This window comes from Nannospalax galili, unplaced genomic scaffold (assembly GCF_000622305.1).
Source record: "Nannospalax galili isolate Female #2095 unplaced genomic scaffold, S.galili_v1.0 scaffold212, whole genome shotgun sequence".
NCBI lineage: Eukaryota > Metazoa > Chordata > Mammalia > Rodentia > Spalacidae > Nannospalax > Nannospalax galili.
This window is the reverse complement of record NW_008333884.1, coordinates 2304123-2317616: the sequence shown is the minus strand read 5'-3', so window position 1 is coordinate 2317616 and position 13494 is coordinate 2304123. Positions and strand designations below refer to the sequence as shown.

General features: G+C 41.3%; 1 protein-coding gene across 2 annotated transcripts in view; it reads right to left on the bottom strand.

The window, feature by feature from the left end:
* The window catches only part of Vps53 (VPS53 subunit of GARP complex), a 182014-nt gene that overhangs the window by 160677 nt on the left and 7843 nt on the right, over nt 1–13494 (bottom strand). For both annotated transcript variants that reach the window (XM_008828753.3, XM_017797063.2), the window contains exon 2: nt 7147–7227. In XM_008828753.3, coding sequence (XP_008826975.1) covers nt 7147–7227 — 81 coding nt within the window. The remainder of the gene's footprint in view (nt 1–7146; nt 7228–13494) is intronic.

Sequence of the window (13494 nt, the reverse complement as noted above, 5' to 3'; positions counted from 1 at the left end):
CCAGCACCCACATGGCAGCTAACACCTGTCCATAGCTCCAGTCTCAGGGGATCCGACAGCCTCTTCTGAGTACAACACGGGTGCACTTACCTACATGAAGGTAATACATGCATACACATAAAATAAAAAATATATTTTCTTAAAAAAAGTTAAAAAAAAAAAATAGAAAGAGGACCAGGTATATAGCTCAGTAGTAGAGTGCTTCCTTAACATGTGCAAAAGCCCTTGGTCCAATCACACAGACACATACACACACCTCAGAACTAGCCTAAAACTGCTTGGCTAACTGACAGATGTACCCACCAGCGGCTGCTTTCCCTTTATCTTTCAGACTGTATGATGGGGAAGCACAGAGGACAGGGTGCTAGCTTTTATGTGGGGTCATATGTAACACTAGACACTTTACAGAAAGTATTTTGCTTAATCCTCTCAACCATATGAAGCACACAAGGAAGTAGGCTTGAAAGGACAGATCTTTGTCTAAGGTCATGAAGATGACCCACTATACAAAGTCAGTGGGAGTCGGTCTGATTCTAAGGTCTCTGCTATCTTTCTAAAAACTTTTAGTTTGTTCAAGCCAGGCGTGGTGGCTCGCACTCTTAGTCCCAGCACTTAGGAGGCAGAGGCAGGCGGATTTGGGGTCTGGAGAGATGGCTCAGCAGTTAAGAACAATCCCAGCACCCACACGGCAGCCAACAACTGTCCGTAACTCCAGTTCCAGGGGATCCGACAGCCTCTTCTGCCCTCCATGGGCACTGCACGACACAGGTGCACTTACCTACATGCAAGCATAACACTCATACACATCAAATAAATAAATTAAATATTAAAAAAAAAGAGGGGCTGGCGAGATGACTCAGCGGTTAAGAATATTGTTCTTGAAGAAGACCCGGGTTCGAATCCCAGCACCCACGTGGCAGCTAACAACTGCCCGTAACTCCAATTCCAGGGGATCTTATAGCCTCTTCTGTCCTCTGCAGGCATTGCACAACACGGGTGCACCTAACTACATGCAGGCAATACACACATACACATAAAATAAAAATAATAAAATTTTTAAAAATTTAAAAAAAAAAAAAGAGAAGAAAAAAACTTTTGGTTTGTTCAGGCTGGGCATGGTGGCGCATGCTTTTAGTCCCAGCACTTGGGAAGTAGAGGCAGGCAGATCTCTGTGAGTTTGAGGCCAGCCTGGTCAACATGGTGATTTCCAGGCTAGCCAGAGCTACAGGGTGACACTGTCTCAAAAGACAAAAAAACAAAAAAACTTTTGGTTTGTTCTGAGGTGCTGGGGCCTTGTGCGGAGCTCTGTTCTTCCTTACTTACTCTACCATGCTTCCTCATGTAACGGTTCTCGACCTACTTCCTCCATACTTGTGTTTGCAGATCTGACATACCCCATAGGTTCAATATATCCCTATGATATGGAGGACTTCACTGGAGTCAGCAGAAAGCCTTGTGGGAATCCAGATTCTAAATTTCACTGGAGATTGGACAGCATCTCTGACAACCATTCTTTTGGTTTGATAGTAATTGTTTTGTACAGTTAAATGCTTTAATTATTGAAAAACATTTCCTTAAATAATTGATGCTGATCAGAGGAAATTCAGAACCTAGGTAAAATCATTCCATGTTCTCAGGAAAGAATAACTACTGCTAGTTTTTGTTTGGGTTTCTTTGGGGGAGTGGGGGCTTTTTGGAACAGGTCTCTCTGTAGTCCCAGTGTGGAACTCACTATGAAGACCAGGCTGGCATCAAGCTCATAGAGATCCACCTGCCTCTGCCTTCTGAGTGCTAGAATTACTGTACCACTGTGCCTGGTGAAAATATATGGCTTCTTAAAAAAAAACATACATTGGGCTTAAGTAATTTGTCACTTTAGGTTTGTTGTAGGGGTTTGTTTGTTCTTTCCATTTGATAATACAGATCCGGAGCATCCTGAAGGTTAGTAAAAGTTATTTTTTTAAATTATTTTTTGGACATGATTTTGCCATGTAACTCAAGCTAGCTAGCCTTAAACTCATGATCCTCCTGTGGTAGAATTACATGTATATATTACCATACCTATCTTAAAAATTTGCTTATTTCTTTTGTTTTAAGACTTATTTTTATTGTAACTGCACGTGTGAGTGCCTGTATGCTTATATGTGTACCATGTGCATATCCGGTGCTCACAGATGTCAGAAGAGAGAGTCAGATCCTCCAGAACTAGAGTTACAAGTAGTTGTGTGACGCCCAATGTGGGTGCTGGGGAACCAAACTCCTCAGGTCCTCTGCAAGAGCAGCTAATGCTCTTAACACTGAACTATTTCTCCAGCCCCTTATTTTGGTTTTCTGAGAGAAGGTCTTATGTAGCTCAGGCTGGCCTTGAACTCTCTGAAGTATCCAAGACTGGTGTGAACTCCTGATCCTCCTGCCTCAACCACCCAAATGCTGAGATTATAGGCAAGCAAGTGCTGTACCACTAAGCTATACCCACATCCTTTTAATTTTTTTTTTTTTTTTTTTTAGATGGGAGTCTTGCTATGTTTCCTAGGCTGGTCTTGGACTCCTGGACTCAAGTAATCCTCAACCACCCAAGTCCTGACATTATACCAGTTGAGCTTCCTCAGACTTGAACCTGGTGAGAGAGAGAGACATCTAGGGACTTGTTACCTCCACTCCAGCTGCAGCATCCACAGCCATGCGAGCCACTCACAGAAATATAGCCTCATTGCCTTGTTTAGAAGGTCACTAAAATTTCACACACAAACATCTTTGAAACAACTCAACTCATAACTATAGTGTATGTTGATGAGTTTTGGCCAGCAGTTAAAAGTTTGGCCATCACTTTCTATATTACTTTTTCATGAAGATTCATGGAAATCATGACCTGCTAAGTATAACTCTAGGATTGGGGAAATAAACATGACCTTGTGTTCAGTACTCTTTGACTTACTTGAAGAAACTTTGTAGCATACTATCATGATATGGAGGCTTAGTCAGACAAGATAGAGAACTGAATCTGGGGAATAACAAATGTCTTATGATTTATTTTTTTTTAAAAATAGGAGCAACCCGGGCATGGTGGTGCACACCTGTAGTCCCAGCACTTGGAAGGCAGAAGCAGGCGGACCTCCATGAGTTCAAGGCCAGCCTGGTCTACATAGTGAGTTCCAGGACAGCTGGGGCTACAGGGAGACCCTGCTTCAAAAACACAAAAATAAATAAATAAATAAATAAATAAATAAATAAATAATAGGAGCTAGGGAGATGCCTCAGTGGTTAAGAGCAGTTGGGACTCTTAAAGAGAACCCAGGTTTGCTTCTCAGAACATGGTAGCTATCAACTGTCAATATCTCCAGTTCTAGGAGATCCAACACCCCCTCTTGGAGTCTGCAGGCACTGCATGCATGTAGTACACTTATATATGTGCAGCAAAACACTCATACACATAAAAATAAATAAATAAAACAAGCAGAACATGGTGGAACACACCTGTAATACTGGCACCTGGAAGGCAAGGCCAGGCAGATCTCTGTGAGTTCAACATGGTCTACATAGCAAGCTCCTGGCCAGTCAGGGCTACATAATAAAACCCTGCTGCAAACAAACAAGAACAAAAAAACCCCACAAATAATGTACATAATCATTTCGGGAAGAGGTGAAAACCTTGTAGTTTTCTATATAGGTTTCAAATATAACACTGATTTTTGTTCTGTTAAATCAGCATATTTGATAAGGTGAGAAGAGTGAAACACTCACATGGCCAAACTGGCCATCTTTATACCAGTTGTTAACAAATATCTATCTCCAGCTAAATCCTAAATGCCCATTTCACAGAAATCTTGAGCAATGAGGTTACTTGTGAAATTTCCAAAAAGACAAACATGGAGTATTATCATTTTTCAAATTTTATTTAAAAACTTTAGCCAGGTGTGGTGGCACACACCTTTAATCCCAACACTCAGGGAGGCAGAGGCAGGCGGATCTCTGTGAGTTCAAGGCCAGCCTGGTCTATATAGTGAGTTCCAGGACAGCTGGGGCTACAGGGAGACGCTGTCTCAAAAAGACCAAAAAGAAAAAAAAAAACAACAACTTAATATGCATGGGTCTGGAAAGATGGCTCAGCAGTTAAGAGCACTGGTTGCTCTTGTGGAGGATGTGGGTTTGGTTTCCAGAACCCCCACAAGGCAACTAACAACTGTCCATAACTCCAATGCCAATGGATTCAATGCCCTCTTCTGGCCTCTGAGGGCATTGCATGCACAGTTGCACTTACATGCAAGCAAAACACATAATTTTTTTTTAATTTAATATGCCCACCAGAAAAAGCTTAGAAAGGGACTGTAGTTAGATAGGAATAACTTCTAACATTCTATATCACAGTAGGACAACTACTGTTAACAACAACTGCATAATTCAAAATATCATTAGAGAGGATTTTCAATGTTCCAACACAAACACATGATAAACACTTGGGGTGACAGATTGGATCCGATTGTTATACACTATACACATGTACTGAAATGTCACACTGCACCCTAAAAATACAGATAACTACCATGTATTAATTACAAGGCTGGAGAGATAGCTCAGCTGTTAAGAGCACTGGCTGCTCTCGCCAAGGACCCAGGTTCAGTTCCCAGCACCCACATGGTGGCTAACAACCATCTTTAACTCCAGTTCCAGACTGAACCCCTTCTTGTGTCCTCTATGGACATTGCATACACATATTGCACTTACATACATGCAGGCAAAACACACACATTAAATAAATAAAATTAATAATCTTGAAAAAAAATTTTAAATTATAGTTGTAGAAGTTAGGACTCTTGTATAACACAATAATCAATAATGACAAAAATAAGTCATGTAATCTCATGATTTTCTTTTAATCTGCAAATAGTATAATGAATTATTTTGATATACTGAGCTGGGTGTGCTGGTACACACCTTTAATCCCAGCACTCAGGAAGCAAAAGCACTCTGTGAGATGAGGCAAACGTGGTCTACACAAAGAGTTCCAGGCCAGCTGGGGCTATAGGAAAACCCTGTCTCAAAAAATACCACACACACACACACACACACACACATACACACTAAGACAGACTGAAAACTCTATGTTGGTAAAGATGTATTTGTCTTGCTGATTGTTCTGAGTCTCTCTGTCTCTGTCTCTGTCTCTGTCTCTCTCTGACTGAACCCAGAGCCTCAAGCATGCTAAACATGTGCTCTGTCATTGAGCTACACGTCTAACCCCACCAAATCAGGCAGAGTACAAATTTTTTTATTGAGTAAATGAATGTATGAATTTTAGATTCTACATAAGCCTCGACTTTCATTCCTTCAAGCACAAATTGGGCAACTCTAGTTCTTAGTTGGTGCTCTCTCCACCCACCACCTTCGCTTAGGTGCTTGGCATTTCTCTGATGGTCTACTGCATTACTCTCTTCACTGGGCCTCCTCCCTTCTACACTCAGAATGACCCTTGTCTCCCCCCTTTCCCTCCCTTGTCTTCCTGGAAGATCTACCCTGTCTACACTGGTGCTCTGCCAGACTGTCACAAGCTTGGCTCTTTCATGTCTATCAGACAGACAGAGTCTCCCTTTAGGCTCTTTTAATCTTCCTTTGTGGAAAGGGCCCCATCCATGCCACCAATCTCTATGACTGCAGGTGTTCTTCAACAGATCATTAGCCATACTCCATCATTTCTTGTTGCTCATTCCAGGCTTATTGATGTATTTCTTGTCTTCTTTCCCACACGACATCCAGCAGACCAGGAACTAATCTGTTATGTGTACTTCTCCCCAGTTTCTAAAACAGTGCCTGGCCCTTAGTAGACAGTTCATAAATGATTGGTGAGTTTGAATCAAGTGATTAAATAAATGAGCCCTTCAAGATCTGGCTGAAATCTCCTGGGTTTTGATTTTCCTAAGGAGGAGCAGTATCTTGTGCCCCACTGCACTCTTCCTTCCATATCTCTCTCACAACACTCAACAGTGTCTCTCCTGATTGATATGCACACCTCAATGGCAAGGACGGGGTTTGACTCGTCTATGCATGACAGTGCCCAGGACAGTGACTGACAGCACATGACAGATACCCAGTGAACATCTGCTTAGTGAATCCAGCTTGGAGGCACATACCTATGATCCTAGCAATGAGGTGGAGGCAAGAGGATCAGGAGTTCAAGGTCATGTTGGCTACACAAGTTTGAGGCCATCCTGGGCTACATGAGACTTACTTGGGAAGGAGGAGACTGAGCCAAAGACTAGCTGTCTTTCTCCCAATTTTACTGCTTCTAATTCTGGGCTACTATAAGAAAACCCCAGCTGTCTATGCAAATCACAAAACAAAATAATACAAAACAAAGACTAAAATTTTATATATTTGGGGGTCTTATTTGTTGTTGTTGCTATTGTTTATTTTTGAGACAGGGTCTCCCAGTAGCCCCAGCTGGCCTGGAACTCACTATGTAGACCAGGCTGGCCTCGAACTCACAAATCTGCATGTCTCCGCCTCCCAAGTGCTGGGATTAGAGGTGTATACCACCATGCCTGGCTATAACTTTATATTTTGAAATAGTGAAAGTGTTTTTATCAATCTGGGTTTAACCTGCCTGCCTCTTTTCTCTCCTACATTATACAAAAGTCTTTCACTTTCTAACTTATAACACAAAATTTGGTGAGGGGTGTGGGAGTCTCATAAACTAATGGAATAATTATTTTTTTAGCTGTATTATTTTTAATTGTATGTATACATGTGTGTCCATGTGGGGGTATGTGCATGTGAGTGCAGCTGCCCATGGAAAGAGAAGGCAATAGGCCTCCCTGGATCTGGAGCTACAAGCATTTGTGAGCTGCCTGATGTGGGTGCTGGGAATTGAACTTAAGTCCTTGAGTCCTCTGCAAGAGCAGTACATGCTTTTACTGCTAAGACATCTCTCCATCCCCTAAGGGTATAATTTCTAACAATATACTCATTAAACAAAAAATTCTTCAGTAACACAATTGGTTAACTGACCCAGTTCATTACATGGAACTGACTTGAACTTCATGTCACTTGTTTATGATGGACCCTTGAACTATATAATTCAACATACCAATCATGACACTCAGGATAGCCAGAAGCCACTGAAATGAAGGAAACCTAAAGCTCTATACTTACTTGCTCTGTTGGGAACAGGGTATTGATATATTCAACAGCATTGAAATCCGCTTGATCTAGAGGATCCTGGCTTGGAAATACCTATATAAAAACAGGGAGTTACTGAATAAAACATCACGTTAGACACCACTAATATATAGTTGTCTTTTTTTTTCTTCGAAATGAAAAGGAAATTGAGTTGACAAGATGGCTCAGTGAGTAAAGGTGCTTGCCATACAAGGCTGGAGACCTAAGTTCAATCCTCAGAATCCATGTAAGGTAGAAAGAGAGAACAGACTCCACAAAATTTTCCTCTTACCTCCACACATGCACCATGACATGCCCACACATACACATGCACACACACAATAATATTAAAACAAGAAAATAAAATTATAAAAATAGGAGATTCAAAATTCTGTCCTGTGCTCATTTTGGTTTTTTATGCATTCTTTCTTTTCACCCTATTAGATGAAAAGTTACCTGAAAATAAAACAAAAGAATCTTTTTTTCACTTTATGTTTTACAAACAATGGATACTCAATGAAATAAACAGATGTTGGGACACAGAGGAGCCAAAGAGAAAGCGAGGAAAGCCATGAGAAGAAAAAGCTAGGATTTGAGTGATGGCTCTTCAAGCCAAGGAGCACGAGAAGCACCAGCCACCATCAAAGCTGAGAAACACCACAGAAAGGCCTTAGTCTCTGGTGGGAGCGTGGGCCTGATGACGCTGTTTTTGTTGTTGGTTGGTTTTGGTTTTCTGAGATAAGGTCTCGTTATGTGGCTAACCTGCAACTTATTATTTAGCCCAGGCTGGCCTCAAACTCACAATCCTCTTGCCTCAGTCTCCCAGGTATTTGGATTATAGAGGTGTACTCCTACTAACATTTTGATTCAGATTTAGACTTGTAGATTACAGAACTGTGACAGAACAAATTTCTGTTGTTTTATGTCAAAAGAAAGTGAGAGGTGGGAGGGCTCGATAAAATGCCTATCAAAGTAAATCTTTAATTTTCAACATTTAATGTATTAGCACAATTGTGAGACGGTGCAAATGCGAAATATTCCACAGATCAGTGAGTTCCCAAGATCAAGGAAGTCAATAGGCACTGTGTACAAGTAGATAACCCATGACAACATGTTTTTTTTTTTAATGTGCATGAGTGCTTTGCCTACATATATTTAAGTGCACCCATGTGTGCAATACCCGCAGAGGTCACAAAAAGGTATCAGACACCCTGGAACTAGAGTTATGAACTGTTGTTAGTTGTCATGTGGGTGCTGGGAAAAAAACCAGGTCCCCTGCAAGAGCAGCCAGTGCTTTTAAGTACTGAGCCATCTCTCCAGCCCCAATAACATGATTCTGATGAAGCCTTGATGATATGGCTCAGTGATGTTTCAACAGCAGAATTCACTATGCACTGAAGCAATATTTATTCACTAATTATGTATTTATTTACTTATAGTTAATTGTGATGCCACAAAGCCTGTAAGTCCAGCACTTTAAGGTAGAGGGAAGAGGATCAGGAGTTCAAAGTTATCAACGTCAGCTATGTAGCAAGTCACAGGCTAGCCTGGGCTATGTGAGACCATGTCTCAAGAAACGAAAAGAGAAAAAATAGGAAAAAACACTTTTCTTCAAACTGGAGGTATAACTCAGTGGTGGGGTACCTGGCCAGCATTCATGAGGTCCCAAGTTCAATCCCTAGTACTGCACTCCCCCCACCAAAAAATTAAAAAAGTGTGGCTTACTGTGATGGCATAAGTCTTCAATCCCAGCACTCAGAAGGCAGAGGCAGCAGATCTCTCTAAGTTCAAGGCCAGCCAGGGCTACACAGTGAGATCCTGTCTCAAACAAAACAAAATAAAATAAACAAAAAGTTTGGCTACCTCTGCATACAAAAGCAATAGGTATTTACTTACATATTTATTTATTGTGGTGCTGGGGATCAAACTCAGGGCCTCATCTATGCTAGGCAATTCTCTACCACTAAGCTATAGCCTCAGCTTGCATCGAATTTTTATGCTTCAGATAATATCAAAATGTACAGAGCAGGCATTCAACAGAAGAAAAGCTGTCTTCTAAGAAATAAAACTAATTCCCTCAAAAGTCATGACTTGAAGAATAAATAACAGGGTGGGTTATAAAAGCAATCAAAGGACTGGAGAGATGGTTCAACAGTGAAGAGCACCAGCTGCTCTTGCAGAGGACCTGGGTTCGATTCCCAGCACTGACATGGCAGCTGACAACTGTCCATAACTCCAGTTCCAGTGGGATCCAATGCTCTCTTCTAACTCCATGGGCAATGCACAACATGTGTGCACTTATACATGTGCAGGCAATACATTCAAACACATTAAATAAATAAATAAATAAAATATTTAAGGGGGAAAAAAAAGTACTGGCTGTTCTTGCAGAAGACCCAGATTAAAATCCCAGCATCTACACAGCAGCTAACAACCATCTATACCTCCAGCTCCTTGGGATCTGATGCCCTCTTCTGCCCTCCATGGGCACTGCACAATACATGTGCACTTACACACGCAGGCAATACACTCATACACATAAAATAAAAAGAAGCTGGGAGTGGCACACGCCTTTAATCCCAGCACTTGGGAGGCAGAGGCAGGCAGATCTCTGTGAGTTCAAGGCCAGCCTGGTCTACATAGTGAGTTCCAGGACAATTGGAGCTACAGGGAGACTCTGTCTCAAAAAGACCGAAAACAAAACAAAACAAAACAAAACAAAACAAAACAAAAACTACAGGGCTGGAGAGATGGCTCAGTGGTTAAGAGCACTAGCTGCTCTTGCAGAAGACCCGGGTTCAAATCCCATCACCCACATAGTGGCTAACAACCATCTATAACTCATTCCAGGGGATCCAACACCCTCTTCTGTCCTCCACAGGCACAATACGACAGAGTTGCATTTATGTACAAGCAGGCATAACAGTCATACACAGAAAATAAAAATAAATATATATTTTTTTTAATTTAATTAATTAATTTATTTTTTTTGGTCTTTTTGAGACAGGGTCTCCCTGTTACCCCAGCTGTCCTGGAACTCACTATGTAGACCAGGCTAGCTTTGAACTCACAGAGATCCACCAGTCTCTGCCTCCCGAGTGCTGGGATTAAAGGTGTGTGCCACCCCCCCACCGGCTAATTTTATTATTTTTATTTTATGTGTATGAGTGTACTGCCTGCATGTAGGTAAGCGCACCTGTGTTGTGCAATGTCTGCAGAAGTCAGAAGAGGCTGTCGGATCCCTTGGGACTGGAGTTACAGACAACCATCTCTCCAGCCCCCAAAAATAAATATTTTAAAAATTAAAAAAAACATTCTAGACAGTTTTTAAAGTGTTTCCACATTGCATATTTCTTTCTTTTTTTTTTTAATGACTAAATAAACAAATAAATAAATAAATAAATAAATAAATAAATAAATAAATAAATAAAAAACAAAAATTAATTATTTTTTAAAAGCAATTGAAAGGCTAGGCATGGGGGCACATGTTTTATAATCCTAGAACGTGGGTGGTAGAGGCAGAAGGATCAAGAATTCAATGCCAGCCTATGCTACAGAAGACTCTATCTTTAAAAAAAAAAAAAGGCTGGCAAAATGGCTCAGCAGGTAAAGGTACTTGCCACCAAGTCTGACAACCTGAGTTCAATCCCCAGGTCCCACATGTTGGAGGAAAGAACCTACTCCTACAAGTTGCCCTCTGACTTCCAGAAGTACACTGTGGTACATGTATATACATGCATACACAGAAATAAATAAAAATGTAATGTAGGGGGCTGGAGAGATGGCTCAGAGGTGAAGAACACTGGCTGTTCTTGCAGAAGACCCGGGTTCGAATCCGAGCAGCCACATGGCAGCTAAAAACTGTCTGTAACTCCAGTCCCAGGGGATCTGACAGCCTCTTCTGAGCTCCACGGGCACTGCACAACACGGGTGCCCTTACCCACATACAGGCAATACATGTATATACATAAAATAAAAAATAAATAAAAATTTTAAATGTAATGTAATAAAATGTTTTGGGGAAAAAAAAAAAAAACAGAAAAATTTGTCAATGATCCCTTGGGTACTGAATTTTACCAGCTCAAGATAGTTATAATTCTGTGAAGCAAAAACTTCAGAGAAGCAGCCTTCCTATGAAATATAGTGTTAAGGAATGGAAAGGCAGCCTAAGAGAGGCTGAAGACAGTGTTAGAATAGTTTAGGGCTTCCATGACATCAGGGACAGGTAAAGGTAAAGTCAATGAGAGGAAAAGGTATTGTCTTTTTAAAAAGCTTTATATTTTTCCCTGGGCCTGCACAACCTACAGGCCTCTCTCCAACCCGCAGGCCTCTCTCCAGGGTAAGTAGATTGCGCCCTCTGTGCCTTGACTCCCCCAGCCTCATTCACCCTCCCATCTACCCCACCAGTCTCTCCTCCTAGCCTGGGTCCTGTCCCATTCCTTCTCTTGGTGCCCCAGACACCTGGGGAACCACCACTGCTTCCTGAGATCCTTTGCATCCAGACCAACTCAGTTCCTTCTTGGGTCCCCAGTAGCACTCTGGGTCTGGTCCAGCCCTCAGCTCCCTCTACTTCCCTGGGCCTGCACTACCCTGCCAGCCTCTTTCCTGGACACTGGGGCTGACCTTTCCTCTTCCTGATCCTTTGCATCCAGACCAACCCAGCTCCTCAGTGCAGTCCCCAGGAGCCCTTGGGGCCGCTTCCCGCCCCCATCTTCCTTTGCATCTCTGGGTGGAACAGCCACCACCTGCCCTAGACCAGCATCTTTCCTGGGCCTGGCTCCCAGGCCAGTCCAATCCCCAAATTCCTGAGGACAACATCTTTCCTGGAGGGATCCAGACCTTAGGAGAAAGCCTGAGAGCATGTGATCCTCATCTAACTTGGGCCTCTGTGGGAACTCCTGAAGACAAAAGCAATCTGGACACACAGATATAAAATCAAAAGAGAGAACCGGAAACTTAGGGGAACCAGCTTTTCATGCCCAAAAAGTAAACCACAAAGACACATAAAGTTCACAAAAAGAAGCAGACCTAAACTTGAAGGCTTGAGTCTCAAGAAGCAGAACTAAACTTGAAGGCCCGAGTATCACACAAGAGTCAGAAACTACAAAAGAAATTCACATGTCAAAATCACAGAGAAAAAATAATAACATGAAAAACCAAAATAACATATCCCTACCAAATACCAGTAATCCTCTAGAGGAGCACAATGAGAATCCTCTAGAGACAATGCAGGACATGGATCTCAAAAGAACAATGATGAATATGATAAAAGAATTCAGTGAATTTAAAGAACACACAAACAAGGTAATCAAAGAGCTGAAGGAAGATAGGGATAAACTTCTGAATAAATTCAGAAAAGAGTTAGAAATATTGATGAAGAATACTCAGGCTGAAATGAAGGAAGTGAAACACTCAGTAAGCCAATGAGAAACGATAGGAGAAAACCTCATCAATGGGATGAATGAAATGGAAAACAGAGTATCAATACTGGAAGACAAAGTGGATGAACAAGACTACTCAAGCAAAGATTAAGAAAAAGTTAAGAAAACACAAGAATGGAATATGCAGGAATTATGTGACACCATAAAAAGACCAAACTTACAAAGCATAGGCATACAGGAAGAAGAATCACAAGATAACGATATGGACCAGATCTTCAATAGGGCTGTAGAAGAAAATTTCCAAAAATTAAAGAAAGACATGCCATTCAAGTGCAAGAAGCATATAGAACACCAAATAGACAACAGACAGGAATAGAAAATAAACTCTCCACAGCACATCATAGTAAAAACACTAAATGTACAAAATCAAGAGACAACACTGAAAGCCCCCAAAACAAAAACAACAAGTCACATATAAGGAAAACCCATTAGGATTACAGCTGACTTTTCAGTGCAAACTATGGAAGGCAGAAGAGCCTGGACCAAAGTAATCCCAGTTTTAAATGACCACTGATGTCAACCCAGATTACTATACTCAGCCAAAAATATCTATTATAGTCAAAGGGGAAAGAAAAATGTTACACGGCATAAATAGGCTGAAGGAATTCATATCCACAAAACCAGCCCTTCAGAGAGTTCTGGAAGCAATACAAAGAGCTGAAGAAAGGAACGACTTTACCCAAGGGGTTGCGGAAAGAAATTCAATGAAGGTATAACTGTGGAAAAGTACAGCTATATCAAGAATGTAAACAGAAATAAAAATGACAGGATTCAATACTCATTTTTCATTAATGACCTTAAATATTAATGGACTGAACTCCCCAGTCAAAAGACACAGAATAGGTGAATGGATTAAGAAACAAAACCCATCTTTCTGTTATCTGCAAGAAACTCATCTCAC